The 20,995-nt window shown below is 46.5% G+C and overlaps 2 protein-coding genes across 5 annotated transcripts in view; both read left to right on the top strand.

Annotated features, from left to right (window-relative positions):
- The window catches only part of Cass4 (Cas scaffold protein family member 4), a 37,080-nt gene extending 24,877 nt beyond the window's left edge, over positions 1-12,203 (top strand). The window contains exons 3-7 of one of the 4 annotated variants that reach the window (XM_021650091.2): positions 430-531; positions 1,388-1,465; positions 3,129-4,412; positions 6,570-6,647; positions 8,763-12,201. In XM_021650091.2, coding sequence (XP_021505766.1) covers positions 430-531; positions 1,388-1,465; positions 3,129-4,412; positions 6,570-6,647; positions 8,763-9,173 — 1,953 coding nt within the window. In that variant the 3' untranslated portion in view covers positions 9,174-12,201. Of the gene's footprint in view, positions 1-429; positions 532-1,387; positions 1,466-3,128; positions 4,413-6,569; positions 6,648-8,762 lie in introns of all 4 variants that reach the window. The other 3 variants (XM_021650095.2, XM_021650093.2, XM_021650092.2) reach the window with 3 other exon arrangements.
- Positions 12,204-17,299: 5,096 nt separating this feature from the next.
- Positions 17,300-20,995, top strand: part of Rtf2 (replication termination factor 2) — a 29,481-nt gene continuing 25,785 nt past the window's right edge. Inside the window, exon 1 of the mRNA XM_021650100.2 lies at positions 17,300-17,457. Within this exon, the coding sequence (XP_021505775.1) occupies positions 17,389-17,457 (69 nt within the window). The 5' untranslated portion in view covers positions 17,300-17,388. The remainder of the gene's footprint in view (positions 17,458-20,995) is intronic.

Here is a 20,995-nt window from a genome sequence, read left to right as displayed (position 1 = left end):
TGCACACCAGGCATCCGTGTTCTAACCCACAGCCCAGGTGAATCTGATGCAGGCACTATGGCAGGAAGGAAGACACGTCTATCACTGTGGGCCCTACCCATCAGCATCCCACCCTTTCCCAGACTCTAGCAGGTACCTCCAACTTTTGACATTTTGACACGACATTGTCATTTATAACGTTTATGCTTAAAAACTGTGTAATCAAATTTTTAAAGCTTGCAAAAAAAAAAAAAAAGAAGCCCTTATAATATTTTACATAAATACAGGGTGGTGTGTTGGGCTGCATTCACAGCCGTTCTCAGCTTGTGATGGCCTCAGGACGGACCCACCGGATAGTGAAGATAAACACTCAATGGCTGTCTTTGGTGCCTGGAAGGTGACTTTGATCACCGTCATGGCTATCTTGACTCCATTCTTTTTCTCTCCTAGACCCTTATTGTGCTTCCCAGACCCACAAGGGCCTCGTTGCCGACTCTTCCTTCCCAGGTATATGATGTGCCTGTCCAGAGGCCAGTGTTCTCAACCCTGAAGGTGAGCCTCACTCTGCAACCGTTCCCCACCTGAAGCTTGGGACCCAGCCTCTGGGTTCCCCATCTCATTGGCCTTGGCAGCTTCCTTCATTCTTACGGCTGACTCCCTTAAGATGAGCTGCCAGTATTGACTTCTGGGACATGTCTATGCTTGTACCCCTCCCACCCAACCCCATACCTTCAGCTACAAAAGTGCCTTTTAAAGCATCCACTCCACCATCATAATGAAACTCATTATTGTGTCTGGTTATTATACGGTAATTAGAAACCTTAGGGTTGGAGAAGTGGTACCATAGATAAAGCGAGTGCGTTACAAGTGCAGGAAGACACGAGTTAAGATCCCTAGAACCCACACAAAGCCAGACACAATGTTGAGTTTCTCAGCACAGTGTTTCTAAGGCGAGATGGGAGGTAGAGACAAAAGAATTCCCAGCAGGGCCAGGGAACCAGGTCAACATAGCAGTGAACAAGAGACCCTGACTCAATCAAGGCGGAAGGTTGTGGTCCCAGTTCCACACATGGTACATATATGCCCATGCTTACACACACACACACACACACAGAGAGAGAGAGAGAGAGAGAGAGAGAGAGAGAGAGAGAGAGAAACAGATAGAGAAAGACAGAGATAGAGTTAATTTTAGTTTAAAAAGGGGAGTTAAAGTTGGTGGTTGAACACATCTATAATAACATAACAAGTGCACACACACACACACACACACGAACTTGACTATGAGCACCAGAGTGTTCGGGGATTTGTGTCTTTCATTAGAGAAAACACTGAACTTATGGACTTTATGTGGAAAACCCTTTGAAAAGAGAAATCAAAGTTGCCCTTCCTTGTTTTCTTTCCCTAAAAGCCAGAGAAGCGGCAGCTCTATGACATACCTACCAGCTCCCAGAAGGCAGTACTCCACTCCTCCACCAGCCAGGCAAGTGTGAGTATCAACAGAGCGGAGATGGGGAGCCAGGCAACTGATAATCCTCTGGGAAACTTTGTTAGCTAGGTGGATTGTCACCTTTCTGCTGCTGTGATGAAATACGTGAGTTAAACAACCTATGGAGAAGGGAAGGCTTACTCTGGCTTACTGTTTCAGAGCCCATGATTGGTTGGCTGGTTGCCTTGGAAACTGTGGTGTGGTGCAGTACATCTCAGTGAGAGCCCATGGTGAATGAAGATATAAAGATGCTCACATCTTTTTTTTTTTTTTTTTTTTTTTTTTTTTTAAGTGGAGCTGGAGAGTTGGCTAAGAGCATTGCTACTCTTCCTGGGGCCCCAAGTTTCCAACATTCACAACCATCTGTAACTCCAGTCCCAGGGGAGCTGATGCTCTCTTTTAACCTCCATGAGTAGCACACACACACGGTACACATACATGTAGGCAAAAAAACCCAAAACGTATATACATGCAAATAATATTTATTTTTAAGTTGTGGGCACAGGCCAACAGTTCCAGAGCAGTGGAGATGGAGATGGGAGGATTGCTAGAGCTGGTGGACCAGGTAGTCTGGTGAGTTTTTAGTCTCAGTGAGAGACACTGACTCAAAAAACATGGCGAAGAGTGATAGGGGAGGAAGAGTCCCAATGCACATCTGGCCTCTGCTCACACATGCACAAACACACTCATGCCTGCATGCACACCCAGCTATGTGTGGGTTTGGGTGAGTCATTTAACTTCTCCATGCCTCCACGCTTACTACAGATGTTCTGGAATATTCTGTGAGATAATTTGTATAGCACACAGAGGTGCTACAGAATGACTTCTTGTGGGAGATCACATAGACATGTATCAAATCTTGCTTTCACCTTTACATAGAAGGACATCATTTGAGGCTCCCCATGAGCATTTGTCATTGTGTTCTACCACGTGTGTCCCACAGGCATGCTCCTGTCCAAGGTTATGAGCTTAGGGGGATTGTCCAATGTTGATGCCTTTCAGCATATCATGAGTGATGTGCAGAAGTTTGGTAGATGTGAAGGAAAAGGTTAAAGGCCCATTAGAAAGCCTAGGGACAAATTGGGGCAACATGGGGCTATGGGTGGGTTTTCTAAACTGAGGAGAAGAAAAGCAACTTGGGAAAGTGGATGCTCTGTTAGTTCCTTTTGCTGTGACAAAACATCATGACCAAGGCATCATAAAATAAAGGGGTTATGGTTCCAAAGGGTTCGAGTCCATAAACGCATGCTGAAGGCATGGTAGCAGGAAGAGCTGAGAGCTTAAACCATAAGCAGGGGCCAGAAAGAGTGAACACAGGGGATGGTGGGAGAAAGATTTCTCTTGTGACCTAATAAGGTCACATCTAATCGTCTCAGACAGTTTGGCCACCTGGGAACCAGGCATTTGAACATGTGAGCCTAGGGGGCTATTCTTGTTCAAAGGGCCACCACATACAGACGAAGATGGGTTGCTGAGGAAGTGCAGAGAGAGGAGGCTCAAAAAAAAAAAAGTTGAAGCCAGAACTGAGAGACCTTGAGTGACAAGAGCAGTGGGGAGCCACTGAAGGAACCTGAGCAAGAGAGTGGTGCTCAGATGTAAAGAGCCTTTCAAATTCTCTTTTGGTTGCACTGACCTGGGGCAACTTTGTGTGGTTCTTTCTCAGGGACAGGGTGTTATGTTGGCACCAACAATTGCCTTCAGACAAGGCTATGGCTACAACCCCTTACCCAGCACTCAGAAACCAGAATGGATTCACGAAGCTCCAGTGTTGCTGGGGAAGGCGGATATCAAAAATGTACCTCTGGCTAGCTTCACCAAAGAATCGGGGTCCAGTGCCATTCCAGGCTCCCCTGTTGTCCACACTGGAGCTGTGACTCTCCCCCCACAGACGGGGGACACTGTGCAGAAGAAAGGCAGCCTTCCAGAAGAGCCTTCCTATGCCTTCCCAACACCCAGGGACACCCTTCCTTCCGATGCAGGGAGCAGCTACAAGGTCCCACCCAGGTTTCTCATTCCCAGAGTGGAGCAACAGAACACAAAGCCTAATATTTATGACACCCCTAAATCCATGCAGAGTGTGTCCCATGATACCCCTAAAGCCATGCAGAATGTGTCTCGGGCTGGAAAGGAGCTGGAGAGAGGCAAAGAGGCTCCAGAGAATTCCTGGATCTCCAGACAGATGAATTCTCTGTTTCCCGATTCAGACCGGCTATCTGTGGCTAGTTCAGACAGCAGAGCTAGTGTGGTGTCTTCATGCTCCTCCATATCCACAGACTCCTCCCCGAGCTCCTCCTCAGAGGACTCAGTGAAAGAGCTGTGGATGGACAGGGACTTTGCCAGAGAGACAGCAATGGCCCTGCAGCACAAAGTAGACAGCTCAACAGCGGGCCTGCTGCTCTTTGTAAGCAGCACTTGGAGATTCCGAGACTCCTTGGAGACCAACATCAAGACAATCCGAAGGGCTGCTGACCATGTCGAAGAATCCTTAAGAGAGTTTCTGGATTTTGCCCAAGGTGTTGGTGGGATGGCCTGCAATCTCACGGATAGCCACCTTCAGGCTAGAATTAGAGATCAGCTCCAGACAATCTCCGGCTCCTACCAGACTCTCCTGGATGCCAAGGGAAGTCTGGACCGCTGCAACTGGTCCCTTGAAGTTCTCGTGACAGACAAAGTCCACAACAGCCTGGACGACCTGGAGAGGTTTGTCATGGTGGCACGGCTTGTTCCAGAAGACGTCAAGAGATTTACGTCCATTGTCATTGCCAATGGGAAGCTCCTTTTCAAACAGAACTGTGAGAGAGGAGAGGTGGAGTCCAAGTGTGAAAAATGCACCCAGCGTCCCCAAAAAGAGACTGAGACCTGCCAAAAGAGCAGTCCCTTCAACAAACTGGCAACTGAACACTCCCTTGCCCTGGCAAAGAAGAGCAGAGTGAATGTCTGTGGACGGGTGAGCTCAGGGTGACAAGCAGTAAACCAGGGGGCTTCGTTTGTTACCTGAAATGGTCCTCACTGAGGGGGAATGCTGGGAATGTGTGTGTAGAAATGTGCACATGTGTATGGAAGCCAGAGGACATCCGGGGTGTGACTCATCAGTGTTTCTCACTGGCCTGGAAGTGGCCAAGTAGGCTAGGCTGGCTGGATGGCAGGGCCTAGGGATCTGCCTTTCTGTGCCTCCCAGCACTGGAGTGACAGGCTTGTGCTACCACACCTAACCTTCCCCAACCCACTGAGCCAGGTCCTTGTACTTGCAAAACACTTCACTGATTGAACTATCTCCCAGGCCCTCTCTGAGTATGTGTGTGCAGATACTGAGTATGTGTGTGTAGGTGTGTGATGTCTGGCTCTGTCTTTCCTATCTTATTTTATTGTTGTTGTTGTTTTGTTTTTGAGACAGGGTCTCACTATGTAGCCCTGGCCTGGAACTCACTATGTAGACCAGGCTGGCCTGGGATCACAGAGATCCATCTGTCTCTGTCTCTGCCTCCCTCCTGAGTGCTGGGTATAAAAGTGTGTGCCACCATGACTGGTACCAGTCTCTTTTCACTCTTTATTTTGAGATAGTGTCTTCCTAAGTTGCCCAGAAGGGCTTTGGGTTTGGGTCCCTGACACCTTATCCCTCCATCCTGGTTAGGGTGACGGTGGCTGTGATGAAACAACCACTACCAAAAGCAAGTTGTGGATGAAAGGGTTTATTTGGCTTACGTTTCCACATCACTTAAGGAAATCAGGACAGGAACTCAGGCAGGGCAGGAACCTGGAGTCAGGGGCTGGTGCAGAGGCCAGGGAGGGGTGCTGCTTACTGGTTTGTTTCACATGGCTAGCTCAGCCTGCTTTCTTATAGAACAAAGGACCATTGGAGGGGGTGGGAACATCCTCCCCTTGGGCCCTCCCACATCAACCACTAACTAATAAAAACACCATACAGGATTGCCTAAAGTCCAATCTTCTTTTTTCTCCCTTGGGTTTTTGAGACAGGGTTTCTCTGTGTAGCCTTCTCTGGACTCAATTTGTAGACCAGGCTGGCTTCGAACTCCCAGAGATCTGCCTGCCTCTGCCTCTGCCTCCCTGAGTGCTGAGATTACAGGTATGAGCCACCACGGCCAGCTCTAAAGTCCAATCTTACTTTTTCTCAGTTGAGGTTCCCTCCTCTCCAATGACTCTAGCTTGTGTCAAGTTGATATAAAAGTAGTCAGCACAGAATCTTCCAAGATGCTGAAATCAGAGCCCTGAGCTGTTAACCGCTAGATTTCTTCACATTTGTAGGTTGAGTTACTGTAGGTGTGTTTCTCAGAGTCAGAGGGGGAGAACACCTATTCTCGCTGCTTGGTTGACCAGCCAGCAGCTCAAGGAACCCCAGGAAGCTCTTCTCCGGCTGAGTACCTTTGTACCCCACAAGGAGACACTTGAGTTCAGGGATTCCCAGATTGCAGAGGCCCAGCAAGCGACTGTTACAAGCAGAGAGGCGGCACTTCCCAGGTTCTTCCGGAAGTGCCTGCTGACACATTCTAGAAAGTTGACTGTTTTTTTTTTTTTTTTTTGGTTGGGTTTTTTGTTTGTTTGTTTGTTTGTTTTTGTATTTCCATTTTATCAGGCTACATTGACAGGCAACGCTCAGACCTTTGCTACCAAAGCCAAGGCATGCATCAGTAGGCAGAATAATGAGCAAAAGCTCATATTTAAAAGTAAACTTTAAAGCCGGGTGGTGGTAGTGGTGCACACCTTTAATCCCAACACTTGTTTGAGGCAGGTGAATCTCTGTGAGTTCGAGGCCATCCTGGTCTACAGAGCAAGTTCCAGGACAGCCAGAGCCCTTACACAGGGAAACCTTGTCTGAAAAATCAACCAAACAACCAAAGAAACAAAGTAAACTTTAACTGGCTTGAGGGTGCATGCCTTTGATCCCAGCATTCCAGAAGCTGAGGAAGGGGGTGGGGAAATTCCAGGCCAATCTAGGCTACACAGCAAGGTCTTGAGGGTGTGGTGGTGGTGGTGGTGGGGCTCAAAAACCACCAACCATAACAGAGAAACAACAACAACAACAAAAGTGAACTTAAACTGAAAGCTATTCAAATGAGTACTATGAAGATTCAATTTTATTTTTCAGAAGTCACCTCACCTGCAAGAGAAAGGACGGCCCATCCTGAAAGGAAGGTCAAACGAAAACCAAGATTTTGGTGACACGGTAAGCCCTCTTGCTCCCCAGTGCTCTAACAAGTGTGATCCTTCCCTGGACAGCTCTCCTGGGCTACAGAAACTCAGTGTTACAGTCTACTCCACATTTATGACATCCACGTGCCTTTTGCTTTCTTAGGCAGGGGAAGGAACCCTGGACACTTGGAGTCAAGCATGAACCCCTAAGTATCAGGGTAAAACATTTTCAGGTGCTCTTTAGGGTTATCATGGGTGACATCCACATGACATTAAACGACACTGTCATGCATCCTGTGATAATTTTCTCTCTCCCTCTCTCCTTTCTCTGCATTTTGGAATTGAATCTAAGGTTCTGTGCAAGTCAGGCAAAGACTGCCATTGAGCTACAACCCAGCTTGGCAACCCTTTCATGCATCTGATGATGCACACAATAATGCATTTTGGTTCGAGGTTTAGTATCTTCATGGTATCTTTGACACTTGATCAAAATCTTTTAACCCAAAGATGTTATCATTGTGTGTTTTTATTGGCTGCCCTCTATTTGTGGCAGGAAGAAAATTTCCTTTTGCCGACCTGAAATGTTTCCTCTAAATTAAATAATGCACACAGAATGAGTCCAGGGCTAGGGAGGTGGCTCGGTGGGTAAGAGTGGCTTGCTATGCAAGCATGCAGACCTGAGTTCGAATCCCCAGCACCCATGTGAAAGAGCCAGGCATGGCGAGCTGCCATGTGACTGAAACACCAGCATCAGAGGGTGGATAGAGACAGTCAGCTTCTGGGGGTTCACTAACCAATCAGCCTAGCCAAGATGGGAACCTTCCAGTTCTAGGAGAGACCGCAAGTCAAGGCGACAAGATGGGGACAGATTGGAGAAGACACCTGACACCATGTTTTAGTCTCTGAATGTATGTACGCAAGCAATACCTATGCACCTGCATACATGCACCACATAACCCAAACACACACACACACACACACACACATACAGTGAGCCTATTTAAAACCCAAGCAAGAGCCCAGTCGATGTTGAGAGATGCAAAGGAGAAGAAGGTTCCAGGAACTGTCGAGTTGCAGTAAGCCACGCCAACAACTGGGGCACAGGAGAGAGCAAGAGAGAGGTGCCCTTTGCCTTGAACAAGCCAGATGAGGGCAGGTTCCCAAGTTTCTTAGAGCTCAGCTCTCCTCAGCCCTTAGTACTTAGCTTCAGCTCTTTCCTGCCGAATGCCACAGTTTTGTCCCATATGAGGAATGCCTTGACTTCCTACCATTCTGATCTCTTGGGTCTGGACAGAGACTAAACATCCGCAGCCCAAGCCCCCAGGTGATGCTGATGGGGCTGGTCCAGGGCCCACATTTGCTTCACACTAATAGGGCTTTCTCATTGGCTCCATGTGTGGGATGCACCATTGGCTTCCCAGGACCCCTGCCCACAGCCCACAGTAGTCTCTCATTAAGAGACAATGACAGACAGCTTCCTCCACCTCCAACTCCATTCCTGACCCAGGTAGAGGATAGAACCAGTGAGACATACCCACAGACACTGCCTGGAGAACAGGGCTCACGGCAAAGATCAGGCCCTCCTTGAACTGGCACTCTTCCTCCCGCCTCCAGAGAGTGGGGATAACACCCAACTCCTCACCCCCATGAACGTTTGAAAGTTGCAAGTTTATTATAATCGCTGTGTCCTTTAGAATGTGTTTCTTATGGTTTACAGAGCTGGTGGAGTAAAATTATATGAACAAATGCATTACAGTCTATATCCCAAGAATACATACCATTGCACATGGGTGGTGGTGGCTGCACGCCTTTAATCCCAGCACTCAGAGAGGCAGAGGCAGGTGAATCTCTGAGTTCTGAGTTCAAGGCCAGCCTGATCTACAGAGTGAGTTCCAGGACAGCCAGGACGACACAGAGAAACCATGTCTTAAGAAAGAAAGAAAGAAAGAAAGAAAGAAAGAAAGAAAGAAAGAAAGAAAGAAAGAAAGAAATTCATTTGTTAGACTAATGTTACAGCCAGCTATGAATTTCCTTAACAAATAAATCTGTTTTTTCTCATAAAGGTTCTTGCAAATTGAGCCAAAACAGGAGAGCAAAGAACTGACGATTCTAGTCCTTATTTTTTTTTCCCCTCCTTCCTCTTCCCTAGAGTTCTACGTCTCTTGCCTCTCTACCTCCCAGTCGGCAGAACCCGGAGAGGAAGATCCACCTGTCCGAGCACTGCAGGCTCTATTTCGGAGCACTCTTCAGAGCCATCGGTGTCTTGGCCAGCAGCCTCAGCAACAGCCAGCCCCCTGAGGTCTTCATTACTCAGAGCAAGCTGGTCATCACAGTCGGGCAGAAGCTGGTGGACACGCTGTGCAATGAGACCCAGGAGAAGGATGAACGCAATGAGATCCTGCGTGGCAGCAGTCACCTGTGCGGGCTGCTCAAGGACCTGGCGCTGGCCACCAAGAATGCGGTGATCAAGTACCCTAGCCAGAGCGCCCTGTGCTGCCTCCAGACAGAGGTGGAGAAACTAGAGCACCACTCTCGGAAATTCAGAGACACACTGGAATGAAGCCTTTCCAATGCTCCCACAGAGGTCAACTCCTGGCTAGCTTCATACCCACAGCTGGTGCCACTCTGTCCTGGGGAAAAGCCACAGGGCTCAGGGCTGGTTTTAGTAAGTGGCTGAGCTCTGAAGGGCACTGGCTGACCACAAAGAGGTCAAGAGAGAGGGACAGGGGACAAGTCAAGACCTTGAGATGTTGACCTCGCCGTGCCAGGTGTGCGGCGCCAACAGTGGAAGCAGCATCGTAGGAGCCACGCGTCGTGTCAGCCAAATGTGTGTGTGGTTTACAGTCTACACTTAATTATTAGGCCACAGCTGCGTATCAGAGGCTCTGCCCTCACAGACTGGGAGGACAGACCAAGGGGCAAAGAAATGTGTGCAGTGTGCCTGCTGCTAGTGGGAAAAGAAAGTTGGGGGGAATGGAGAAGGAGAAGGAGAAAGGATTACTTTCTGTTGCATTCACTAGAAAACTGCAGGGGTTGGTGTTGCAAGCCTTTAAGTTCAGCCCTGGAGAAGTAGAAGCAAACAGGCCTCAACGAGGGCCAGACTAGCCCACAGTGAGTTCCATGCCAAGGAAGGATCTGTAGTGAGAACCTGTTTTTTTTTAAAGCCCCCCAAAAAGTAACGAGTTTGCCTTTATCACTTGTTTTGCATTAATACTGTGAGATGTATACAAATTGTAAATGAATGTTTGTGCATATATGTGTGTGAACCTGTGCATGTTGCTGGAAACTGAATCCAGGGTTTCACGAATACTAAGCATGTGGTACTCTGTCACCAAGATTGGCCCCTAGTTCTCCCCACCACAAAACTTACTTTGCCTATGTTACCTCACCCCAAGGGTGATTGTTCTGTCTTCTGTTGGGTCCCCCACTAACTTATTTTGTACATTACAAATCCTGTATCAATCAGTTTCACTGCTCGGTTTGATTGGGTTTGTATGTCACTAGTCTCAAATCTATATTTATCTATAATCACGGATTTAAACACGTTCGCAAGGTCCTGAGAGATGGCTCAGGTGTTAAAAGCACCTAATACCAATCTTGATTATCTTGGGGACCTTCTACCCAGTGGTAGAAGGAAAACTAACTCCTGATGACTGCCTTTGCACAACCACTCACACAAAAACCTAAGGTGAAATTCAAAAAATTAAAACATGTAAGCACGCCAGCAGCAGTCCTTTCTTTGGAAGAGTCTTCGAGCTGCACCCCCTGAGTGCTGGCACCAAAGTGAAGCATCTGCTTAAAACATCTCCGCGCTGAACACGTCTGTAGAGATGTGTGCAGGTCTGTATGTGTCCGTCTGGACTGGAAAGCAAAACTGTCATTTGTGTGTTCCCGGAGTGGGGCAGGAAGACGTGGCATGCAGATGACACCCACAAAATGGTCACAAATATGGAAGTGTTACCAAGTGCCCTCATGCAAACCACTTCCTTTTTCTCCCCCTGCAGCTCAGCTTTTCAACCCACCCTTTCCTATGGTTACCTAACCTTATCATTCACTTAGTGCAGCTCCTGTTAGCATGCTTATCTTTCCATGCCATGGAAGGGTCCCTGTCTCCCATGAGGCCATGATAACTGCACAGACTAACGAAGCACCCCCAGGCTGTGTCTCCTGCAGAGGTGCCAAGTCCAAGTCTATCTTATCTGCATGTGGTGAGCACTTTTGAAATCTTCACTCTGGGGACTGGAGAGATAGCTCAGTGGTTGAGAGCACTTGCTACTCTCATGGAAGACCCTGGTTTGGTTCCCAGCATCCATATTGTGGCTCACAACCATTTGTAACTCCAGTTCAAGGGATCTTGCCTCTTCTGGCCTCCTTAGACAGCAAGTGTGCATATGTGTGTGCATACAAACATACATACATCCATATTTATAAATGAAAACCCTCATACACACAGAACAAAAATAAACCCTTTTTTAAAAATATTGAATGTAAAAAAAATATATATTGAATGTAGGGGCCAGAGAGTATGCTCTTCTCTTCCAGAGAACCTCAGTTCAGATCTTAGCACCTTTATTGTGCAGCTCACAACTACTTGCAACCACAGCTCCAGAAGATCCAACGTCCTCTAGCCTCTGAGGGCATCTGTACATATGCAGCACACACATATACATAAATATTTTTAAATCACGTTGAGTATAAAGCCAGGTATAGTGGTACACATCTGTAATTCAAACACTTGGTAAGTAGGCAGGAAGATCAGAAGTTCAAATCCAGCCTGGGCTATGTGAGATCCTCTCTCAAGAGCACAAAACAGTAGTAACAGAGGGGAGTGAACAGGGCAGCAATTAGAATGGGTGGGAAAGAGAGTCGATGGGGATTCGGTCTCATACAAACAAACCACCATTGCCTCTAGCAGGCTCCTCTCTCAAGACCCTAAAACATGATCCCTTGTGAGGCCTGGATCCAGCCCAGGGGGCTGTGTGTGTGGAGGGGGATGTCATATTCGGAACAGCAGGATCCTGCTGTGAGAAGGAAGTTGTGACTGCTCTCTCTGAGCTATGCAGGAAAATGCTGGGCTCTTGAGATAACCTGAAGCCAGCTGGCCACATAGCTGGCCAACTTCAGGGCCTCCAATGTTGTCAAGGTACAGTTTTCAGGTCCCGCACTCTGTGAGTGGTTTTAAATGAAGAAAATCCCCAATCATTTAATTTTACCAATAAAGACTCAGGAGCTCAGAGAGGCAGAGAAAGCAGCCAGCTGACCTTCCTACTCAGCTCATGTCCCAGAAGAAAAAACCAAAAGCTTGTTAGCTCATGGGACAGACAGCCCAGGAAGAGAAAGCCAAAAGCCCCCTTTTCTTCTCCTCCATGCTGTCTTAAATACCCCCTCTCTAAGTCCCTCCTTTCTACTTAATCCCTATGAGCTGTTTCTTGCTCTGCCTCTTGACCCAGGGTTAACTTTATTAAACTTTATTAAGTACAGAAAACTCTAGGATCTAAGGTGTGTGTTAGGGCTGAGACACACCCTAATCACCTGTTTACAATAAACAGAAAGTTCTTGGATGAAAGGTGTGTGTCAGGGTTGAACCACACCAAACAAGAAACAGGTTTTTACACTTCATAATCTCGTGTGTTCACAATAAAATCAGTGAGTCAACTCCTACAGTGGCAAAGTGGCTTCCTTGGATTATGCCCTCCTTGATTTATGTCCAGATGAGGGACTTCTTTTTGTTTATATTACCTTAAATCAGGTGCCTGCCCCTGACAGTGTGAATAACCTATTCACACACATGCTACACACACTCAAAGTGACACACCACTCATACACCCACACAAACTCACTCATACAAATACTCATATGCATATACACTCCCACACCCACTTCTATTCTTTCTTTCACACACACCCACTGTTACACACACTCACTGACACTGACACATACTCACACTCCAATAACTCTTACCACTGGCCCTGTGTGGTAATGTGATGCATCTAAGGATTCCTTCTGTCGTTTCTATGGACGCAGAAAAAAAAGAACAGGGGTTCTGGCAGAAGAGGCTGTGTGGGTGAGGCCCAAGTAACCCTGTGGTGTCAGTAGGGGGACTTACAGTACAGTTATACTCAGAGATATGCTTCATTTCTTTTTGTTTTGTGTTTTTGAGACAGAGTTTCTCCATGTAGCCTTAGCTGTCAAGGAGCTTTCTCTGTAGACCAGGACTTGAACTCATAGAGATCCTCCTGCCTCTGCCTCCCAAGTGGTGGGATTACAGGTGTGTGCCACCACTTCCAAGCACTGATTCATTTCTGTGGAAGGGAGAAGACTCCGGGGATTAAATGTTGTGGAACCAGGAACCAGATTTCAAGAGCCAAGACCGTGCTTCATTTTTCCAGCACAATGTGTGGCAGCCTATGTGGGGGTCACCACCCAAGAGGAACTTGGACTGGCAGCTCACGCCACAGGTGTCCTTTGCCTGGCACATTCCATATATCCAGGCTTCCAGGAGAAAGCAGATGGTTAGCCTGGATCGTGTTGCATGTATAGTTTGGGTTAAGCCACGCTTAGCCATTTTGGGGATAGTGAAAAGCCTTCCAACTTCCAAGTTCCTGTATGATGATCGAGGGCTACACTTCAAGCTGTGTTTCATAGACCTAGGTCTGCAAAGACAAGGATTTGAAGCACCAAAAGCAACTGGCACTCACTTTCATATCATTGATTGATCCGAGTCCCTTCAGCCTCAAGGGATTATGCAGAGCTGGACTCAGGTGAAGGCTGGACACAACAGGTTTGTATGAGAGCCAGGGAGTTTAGGAACGCATCATCTTTTATAGTAGACCCTAAGCATAGCCACTGGAGCTGTGTCTGACTGAGACAACATATTTATCTGATTGTTCAGCAGCTGGCTCTTGGGAGACAGAAGCAGGAGGGTTGCTGCAAGTTGAGGCCAACCAGGGCTATGTAGATTCTGTCCCAATTTAAAAAAAGATTATACCTATATCTATCTATACAAATTATAGATATCTATAGACACATTTAACTATAGATACACCTGTGGTAGATATTTCTGTGAATTTGAGCTCAGCATGGTATACACAGCAAGTGTAAATATATCAAGTTATAAGCCAGCAGGGTTACATAGTAAACCTATCTCAAAAAAATAATACACACACACACACACACACACTGTTAGCCAAACCAAACCAAACCAAACCAAACCAAACCAAACAACAACAACAAAAACTTGTCCTTCACTCTGGAGAGAGAAACTATCTTTATCTTCCAAGGTTGTCTGCCACAGTATCCATGAGAACAAAATGTCATGTGGTCTCCTCAGACATGCAGAAATGGAAGACAGCCATTGCAAGGCTGGGGAGGCAGCTAGAAGAGCAGGGATGCATGCAGCTGGAAGCAGGAATGGAGGCAGCTGGAAACGGAAAGTTACAGGGAATCAAAGGGTAAAATCTTCTTGCTGCAGAAACACTCGTTTGTTTACTTGATGATAGGGCAGCATTTATTTGCGCTGGTTCTTTGGCTCAGCACTGTCCTAATGCCTCGCAAGCTTGAACTCAGCCCCTCCCCAGTGACAGACAGCCTAGTAGCTTGTGACGCAGGGCTGGTTTCCATAGTTTTAAATTTTTTGAATTGTGTGCAAACCAACAACTGTTGTCAAGAGATGTGGGTCAGTTGGTAGAGTGTGTGCTTAGCACGCATGAAGGAAGTCCTGAGTTCCATTGCTAGCACCTCATTGGTGGGGGTGGGGAAGATCAGGGTTTCAAGGTCATTTCCAACTACACAGGGAGTTTTGAGGCCAGCCTGCACTATGCGAGAGCCTACAAAGCAAACAAAGAAAATCCTTGTCAACAAAGAGCAAACCCATTGTGTACAAGATCATGAAAAACGCTGCTTCTCCATGCAAATGTTTCCTTCCCTTTTTTCGAAGATAATGGCTATCATGGGGGGGTGAGCCTCCCCAGAATGATTTCAGAGGACTGCCCGGGAGCTTTAGAATCAAGTACACTTTGTCAGCGTTGGCAACTTCCTGTTAAGTTTTTTTTTTCTAATATCCATCATTCTGTACCATTTCCTCCACATAAAGAGAAAGGAAATGGTGGGTGGTGGTGAGAGCAACCTGGCCTCAATTGAGTTCAGTTTGCTGAGAGGATGGAAGTGGTGAGGACCCACCTGAGAGATCTTCCACTGTGACAAGCACTGGGTCATCGTCTATCAGTTTTGGTGCAAATACATTTTTTTTTAAGTGAGGGTCTTGCCGGGTGGCCCAGGCTAGCTTCAAAACCACCATCTTCCTCCCCATGTGCTAGGGTTGCAGACATGTACCACCCCCCAAATGAACGGCATTTATAAAACGCCTTCTTGGCCCAGTGGGTGACATGGACCTGTGAATAAAGGCGGTTATTGCCAAGTTTGGGATTGATCCGCAGGACCCATATGGTGCGAGAAAACCTCCTCCTGTAATTGTTCTCTGACCTCCACACGAGCTGTAGTCCATGCACATACAGCCCTGCAAAACATTCATATATAAAATTTAAAAACTTTTGAAAATTCTAATATATAGTTTTTGAGGCAGGATATAAAGGAAAATTTAAATGGACATAGGAAGCGAGGGAAACTCTTTCTGCTAGGGTCAGTTTGCGCTTTCCACAGACTGAGAGAAACACAACTGACTAAATTGTGACTGCTTGCCAATGGATCTCTGTACGTTCAAGGCCAGCTAGGGCTACACATCAAGCCCCTGGCTCAAGAAGAGCAGGAGGAGAAAGAAGAGTAAGAGTAAGATGATGATGGTGATGACGATGATGATTGCCCAGTCTACATTCCTTTTTAAAGAGATACATTAAATAAGCCAGGCATGGTGGTACATACCTTAAAGCCCAGGACTCAGGAGGTTATTTCCATGAGTTCCAGGGCCAGCATGGTCTACATAGTGAGTTCCAGGCCAGCCAAGCCTGTATAGCATGACCCTGCCTCAAATAAACAAACAAAAACACCAGGGTTATTAAAAAACAATACACGTGCTAAGGATCTGCCTTATTGGATACAGTGCCTGCCTATCACACACAAAGCACTGTAATCCCAGCACTGAAGAGATGGAGGCAGGAGCATCAGAGGTTCGAGGTCAGCCTTGGCTACACAGAGGGTTTCACTTTCCACAAACGGTCACAATCACCACAGCATGCTTCCTTAAAGACAGAACGCTTATGAGTCTTCGGGTTTCTCTGTATCACCACGCTCCTCTCATCCCCAAACCCAGGCAATGCACCCGTGGCAGGAAACTAAGTGAGTTAGCTCATAATTTTCTGCTTAATCTTTAAACTTTGCTTGAACTCTGCATTTTGTTGCAAGCTGCAGCCTTTGAGCTATGTAACTTCAGAACCCACAACATCAGATGTATAGCTACTGTTACAACACCTAAGGGTAACTCTCCCTCTTGAAAAGGTCATACCCAAGTCCAGGACGTTTAGTATTGTGTTTCTATTTTTTTAATGTATACACAGCTGTAGATATGCATTTACGACATGCTAGAAAAAAAACATGATCTGCCACTGAAATGTATCCACATCCCTTTATTTTTTTTTCTTTTGGAAACAAAGTCTTACTCTATAGCCTAGGCTGTCCCTAGTAATGTCATGTAGGCGCAGGCTAGCCTTGAACTTAATGTAATTTATAAGTCTGAAGGCACAGGTATAAGTTATTTTTCTGGGCCCACAACCATCTAGGATCCCAGGCACAGCCAAACCCAGAAGACGGAGTACTCCCCAAAGTGAGGGCGAAAACGCAAAAGAGATAGGCTTCTGAGACTGCCTGGTCACCTCAAGCAGCGGGGACTTCACACTCGCCACCTTTGCTAGACCGGAGCTGACAGAGAAATGAAGACCACATCTCACCCTGAACTGCTTACGTATGCATGCCTACTGCTTCTGTTGTTCCTCTAGGCCTACAGCTCACGTCAGTACTCAAAGACAGACTGGAGTCCTTGAACCCCTTATTTGTCCTCTTCCCCATTCTGCCTTCATCATCCCTCATCTCCTTAATTGGCACAATGGAATGGAGGCTAAGCTTAGCTGGTCAGACACTGGAGCCCCAGCTTCTGCCCTAAAAACTCTGGATACGTGGTGGAGAGATGGCACAGCGGCTAAGAATGCTTGCTGTTCTTTCAGTAGTGACAGGTTTGGTTCCCAGAACCCCTGCAGCTCACAACCATAAACAACCCCTGTCTCTGGATAATCTAAAACCCTCTTCTGGCCTCTGCAGGCGCCTGCATTCTCGTTGTGTGCATGCATGCAGAGTCCCCTCTCCTTCCCTTTCTTTCCTTTCTTTTTCTAAGTCTAGCTTTAAAATATCTGAAAGCATCAATCTCATCCTTAGACGTACAGCAAAGCTCGCCCTGGTCTGCAAAATGCTCAGGGTCCAGGGACGCAGACCTCGAGCCACCTAGTCCTCCCTCAAGTTCCAGTTTCCCTGACACTTAGGTTCCCGAAACCACTGGAGAAAGGAAGCGGACCCTCCATGGTCGGAAGTGGACGCACTCCCAAGAACGCGCTGGCACTTCTCCCGGAAGCCACGCCCAACTCCCGGTACCGTTTTCACGGCAACTGGCGCTGAGCAATAGCTCGGCGGGCCTTGCGCTGTGGACCCGCCCCCGTTTGCGGCGCGACGGTTGGTGCGTCATCAAGGAGAGCCGGAAGTAGATAGAGTTTCTCTAGAGACCCCGGAAGCGACGGGCTCTGGTTTTTGCTGCAGCTTCTGACTCCGGCCTTGGGATGGGTTGCGACGGAGGAACAATCCCCAAGAGGCATGAGCTGGTGAAGGGGCCGAAGAAGGTCGAAAAGGTCAGCGGGGACTGCGGGCGGCGGGTTTTGGGATGAACAGTGTCCACCGGCGCTTATGGAGGTTTACTGTTTACAGCCACTGGGACAGTACGGGGTATCCTCCCAGCAGACGCTGTGTTGAGACATAAACATTAACGCTCAAAAGGACAGAGACTGAAGAGCTAGTTAGTGGCCTAGTCAGGACTGGGACTGCATCTGCAGTTAGCGACGATTACGCTGATAGATGCTGTTTATGAACGTTGTGTGGTTTTGTTTTGTTTTATGAGACCGATTCTCATGGCTGACTGGAACTCCTGCCTCTGCCTATAAAGTACTGGGATTAAAGGCGTGGGCTACCATGCCTAGCACTTTGTGTATTTAAAAAATACTATTATTTTTGTTGTTGTTTTCCTGGGTGTGTATACGTGAGTGCGGTACCCAAGAAAGCCAGAAGACGGCATTGGATCCTCTGGAGCCAGGGTTACAGATTTTTGTGAACCCTAAGACTTGGCGATTAGGAACCAAACTCGGAGCTTTTGGAAGAGCAGAACGAAGTCTTAACCACTGAGCCATCTCTCCAGCCTAAACTTTGTGCATTAAAGACATCTCCCCCAACCGGCCCCTTATCGTGTGAAGTCAGCCCCTTATTAAATTCTCCAGCACTGAACACACTGACTTAGTGGTTGATCCCAGTTGATCCGCACCTGACTTTGAGCTCCTGATTGTGGAAGCTGTGCACCATTTTTCTTCCAGAACTAGCACAGTTTCTGATACGATGAATATTTTAAATATGTGAGTGAACAGTCTTCATTGAACACCTGGCATAGCTCCACACTAATGGGAGGGAAATTGAGTACCTCAGAGTAACATCACTAAATTGAGTACCTCAGTTAACATCACTAAAGTCGTATGGCCTATAGTTGTGAACCACTATTCCCGTCCAGTTATGTGCATTTCAAAGCTAGTGCAGATGATGATGGTGTAATAATACAAGGCGTGGAATACAGTTCCTAGCACAAGGAGGACAATGTTTCTGACCCAGCAGTCAGAGAACGTTGGGATGGGAGGTATAACCATCCAGTATTGTACTTAAGACAATGCAGTAGCTTCCTGTCACGTTCCTAATAAACTCCATTGGGTCCTGTGTGAACAGCTCCTGCTTGTCTCTCTGCCCTTATCTTCTGCCCCTCTTTAGCTCTTTTCATTCGGTTGTAAATAATTTTATTTTGGGGCGGGGGAGGGAACTACTTGAGGCAAGGTTTTGCCGTTAGGTAGCCCAGGCCTGCCCCAGACTTGTGATTCTCCTGCCCTAGCCACCTGAGTGCTAGGATAACCGTGTGTGAGGCTCAACTCCTTTTCCTCATTTCTTCCTCCAGCCTTCATCACAGTTGGCTGCAGCTGGGGCTCTTCCGTTGCTGCTTTACCTTTTTTTTTTTTTTTTTTTTAATAATTCCTGTCACTGTGGTTATTAACTACATCTCTCTTTCCCATGTGGACTGGGGTCCTTGCATGTCTTATCTCTGTAGTCTCTATGATGTTTCTGCCCATAATAGACATCCACTGAGCATGTGTTGAAAGTAGGAATAGGGTGCCTCAGACTACGCTAACATGTCACATTCAAGTGTGCATAAAATATTCACTTTACTTTTGTTGTCTTGTGCCCAGGGCTGACGGGAGTAGTGTAATAAGAGTTGGCAAAAACAAAACAAAACCTGCTATCAGAAGGGTAAAGAAAAAATTATCAGGAAGTGTAGTTTTTATTAACTCCATTCAAACAAGTACTTATTAAATGCTTGTTGTATGTACTGTTCTGGGCCCTAATGACAAACAAAAGAGCAGGATGATCTATCCCTCCTAGAGCTTCCATATGAAATGCCTGTTATGAAGTAAAAATACAGATATAAGGCAGGAGATCTTTTCCTGTCTTGACACACAGCTCATAAGTCTCATGGAAATATCACTTATTCTGAGTGTGGTGACTTTTTTTTTTTAATTTGAAATAAGCTCTCACTATGTTGTGCTGGCTGGCTCGAAACTCTCTATGTAGATCAGGCAGGCCTTAACAAATATGTAAATCAGGCAGGCCTTAAACTAATAGAGATCCACCTGCCTCTGCTCAAATGCCGGGATTAGAGGTATGTACCCCCACATCCAGCTCATGGTGACTAGATGGAATCTTGGTTGGGGACTGGTTACCAGAAACACAATATCATGATTAGTAGCTTGACACTTTTTTTCTTTTTTATATTTATTTATTTATTATTTTTGTGTGTGTATGTAAGAGCTTATGTGTATCATGTGTGTGCTGGAACCCAAGAAGGCCAGTAGAGGGCCTTAGAGTTCCCTGAAACTGGAATTGTGAGCCATCTAATGTAGTTATTGGTAACCAAAACTGAGTCCTCTGCTAGAGCAGTCAGTGCTCTCAAGCATTGCACCGTCTATCTAGCCCTGGAACTTGGCACTTTTATCCCCTCCATCTTCCAGGAAGAAGCTATAGTCTATAAGGTGTTAACTTACTGTAAAAATATAGATATCAATGTTGGTAATAGGGCTGGAGATAGCTCAGGTTAGAGGACCTCTTGGTGTGTGCAAAGTGACTCACCCCCTGCCCTCCACTCCCCCAACTTCGTTTTTTTAGTGTAGCATAGTTTAATGGCATGGTATGAACGTGCTTTGTTTGTGTTGGGTGTTGGTGGGTCTTTATTTAGCATAACGTTAATTTAAAACTTTAAATTTTGTATTACGTGCTGCTTATGTGGGGATCAGAGAACAACTTTTGGAAGCTGGTTCTCACAACACTGTGGGTTTCAGGGATCAGACTGAACTTGGATTTGTTTGTTTATTTTCTGTCTTGTTTTTCTCACTTCTGAGCCATCTCACCTGCTTTAATTTCTTAAACCTTTTAAAAGTCCAAATTTATATGTCACCATTTTATTTATTTATTGTCAACTTACTTTTACACGAGAGCCCCATATATGCTAGGTAGATGAATGCTGTAGAGCCACATTCTTCACACCCCAGCCATTTACATGTGTCCTCTTATCATTTTTAAAATATGTTGGTTTATTTAGTTGGGGTTGTGGCACATGGATGGCACACATGTGAAAGCCAGAGGACAGTTTGCAGGCGTCAGTTCTCTCTTTTACCATATGGGTTCCAGGGACAAATTTGAGTCATTAGACATGGAGACAAGTACCAGGACCCCGGAGCTAGCTCCCTGGGCTCCATTGTTTTCTTTTAGAAGCAGCATCTTGTTGGGTCATCCAGGCTGGCCTCAAACTTTATCCTCCTGCCTCAGACTCTCGAGTGCTGGGATTATAGTCACTACTGCTCCTGGGTATGTGCTGTTATATTTGATTTAAAAATTTAAAACATCACAGTGTGTATACTTGTTTTCTTCCTGTTGCTGTGATAAAAATGCCATGACCAAAGCAACTTATTTTGACTTATGCTTCTGGAGGGAGTGTCATGGCAGCAGTGGGCAGAGCAGGCAGCTGACTGATCACAATTTCCTCCACACACAGGAAGGACACAAGAGTGAACAAGAAATAAAGCAAGG

This window comes from Meriones unguiculatus, chromosome 4, assembly GCF_030254825.1.
Source record: "Meriones unguiculatus strain TT.TT164.6M chromosome 4, Bangor_MerUng_6.1, whole genome shotgun sequence".
NCBI lineage: Eukaryota > Metazoa > Chordata > Mammalia > Rodentia > Muridae > Meriones > Meriones unguiculatus.
Note: the sequence above shows the minus strand (reverse complement) of the source record. Positions and strands in the feature narration are given on the sequence as shown.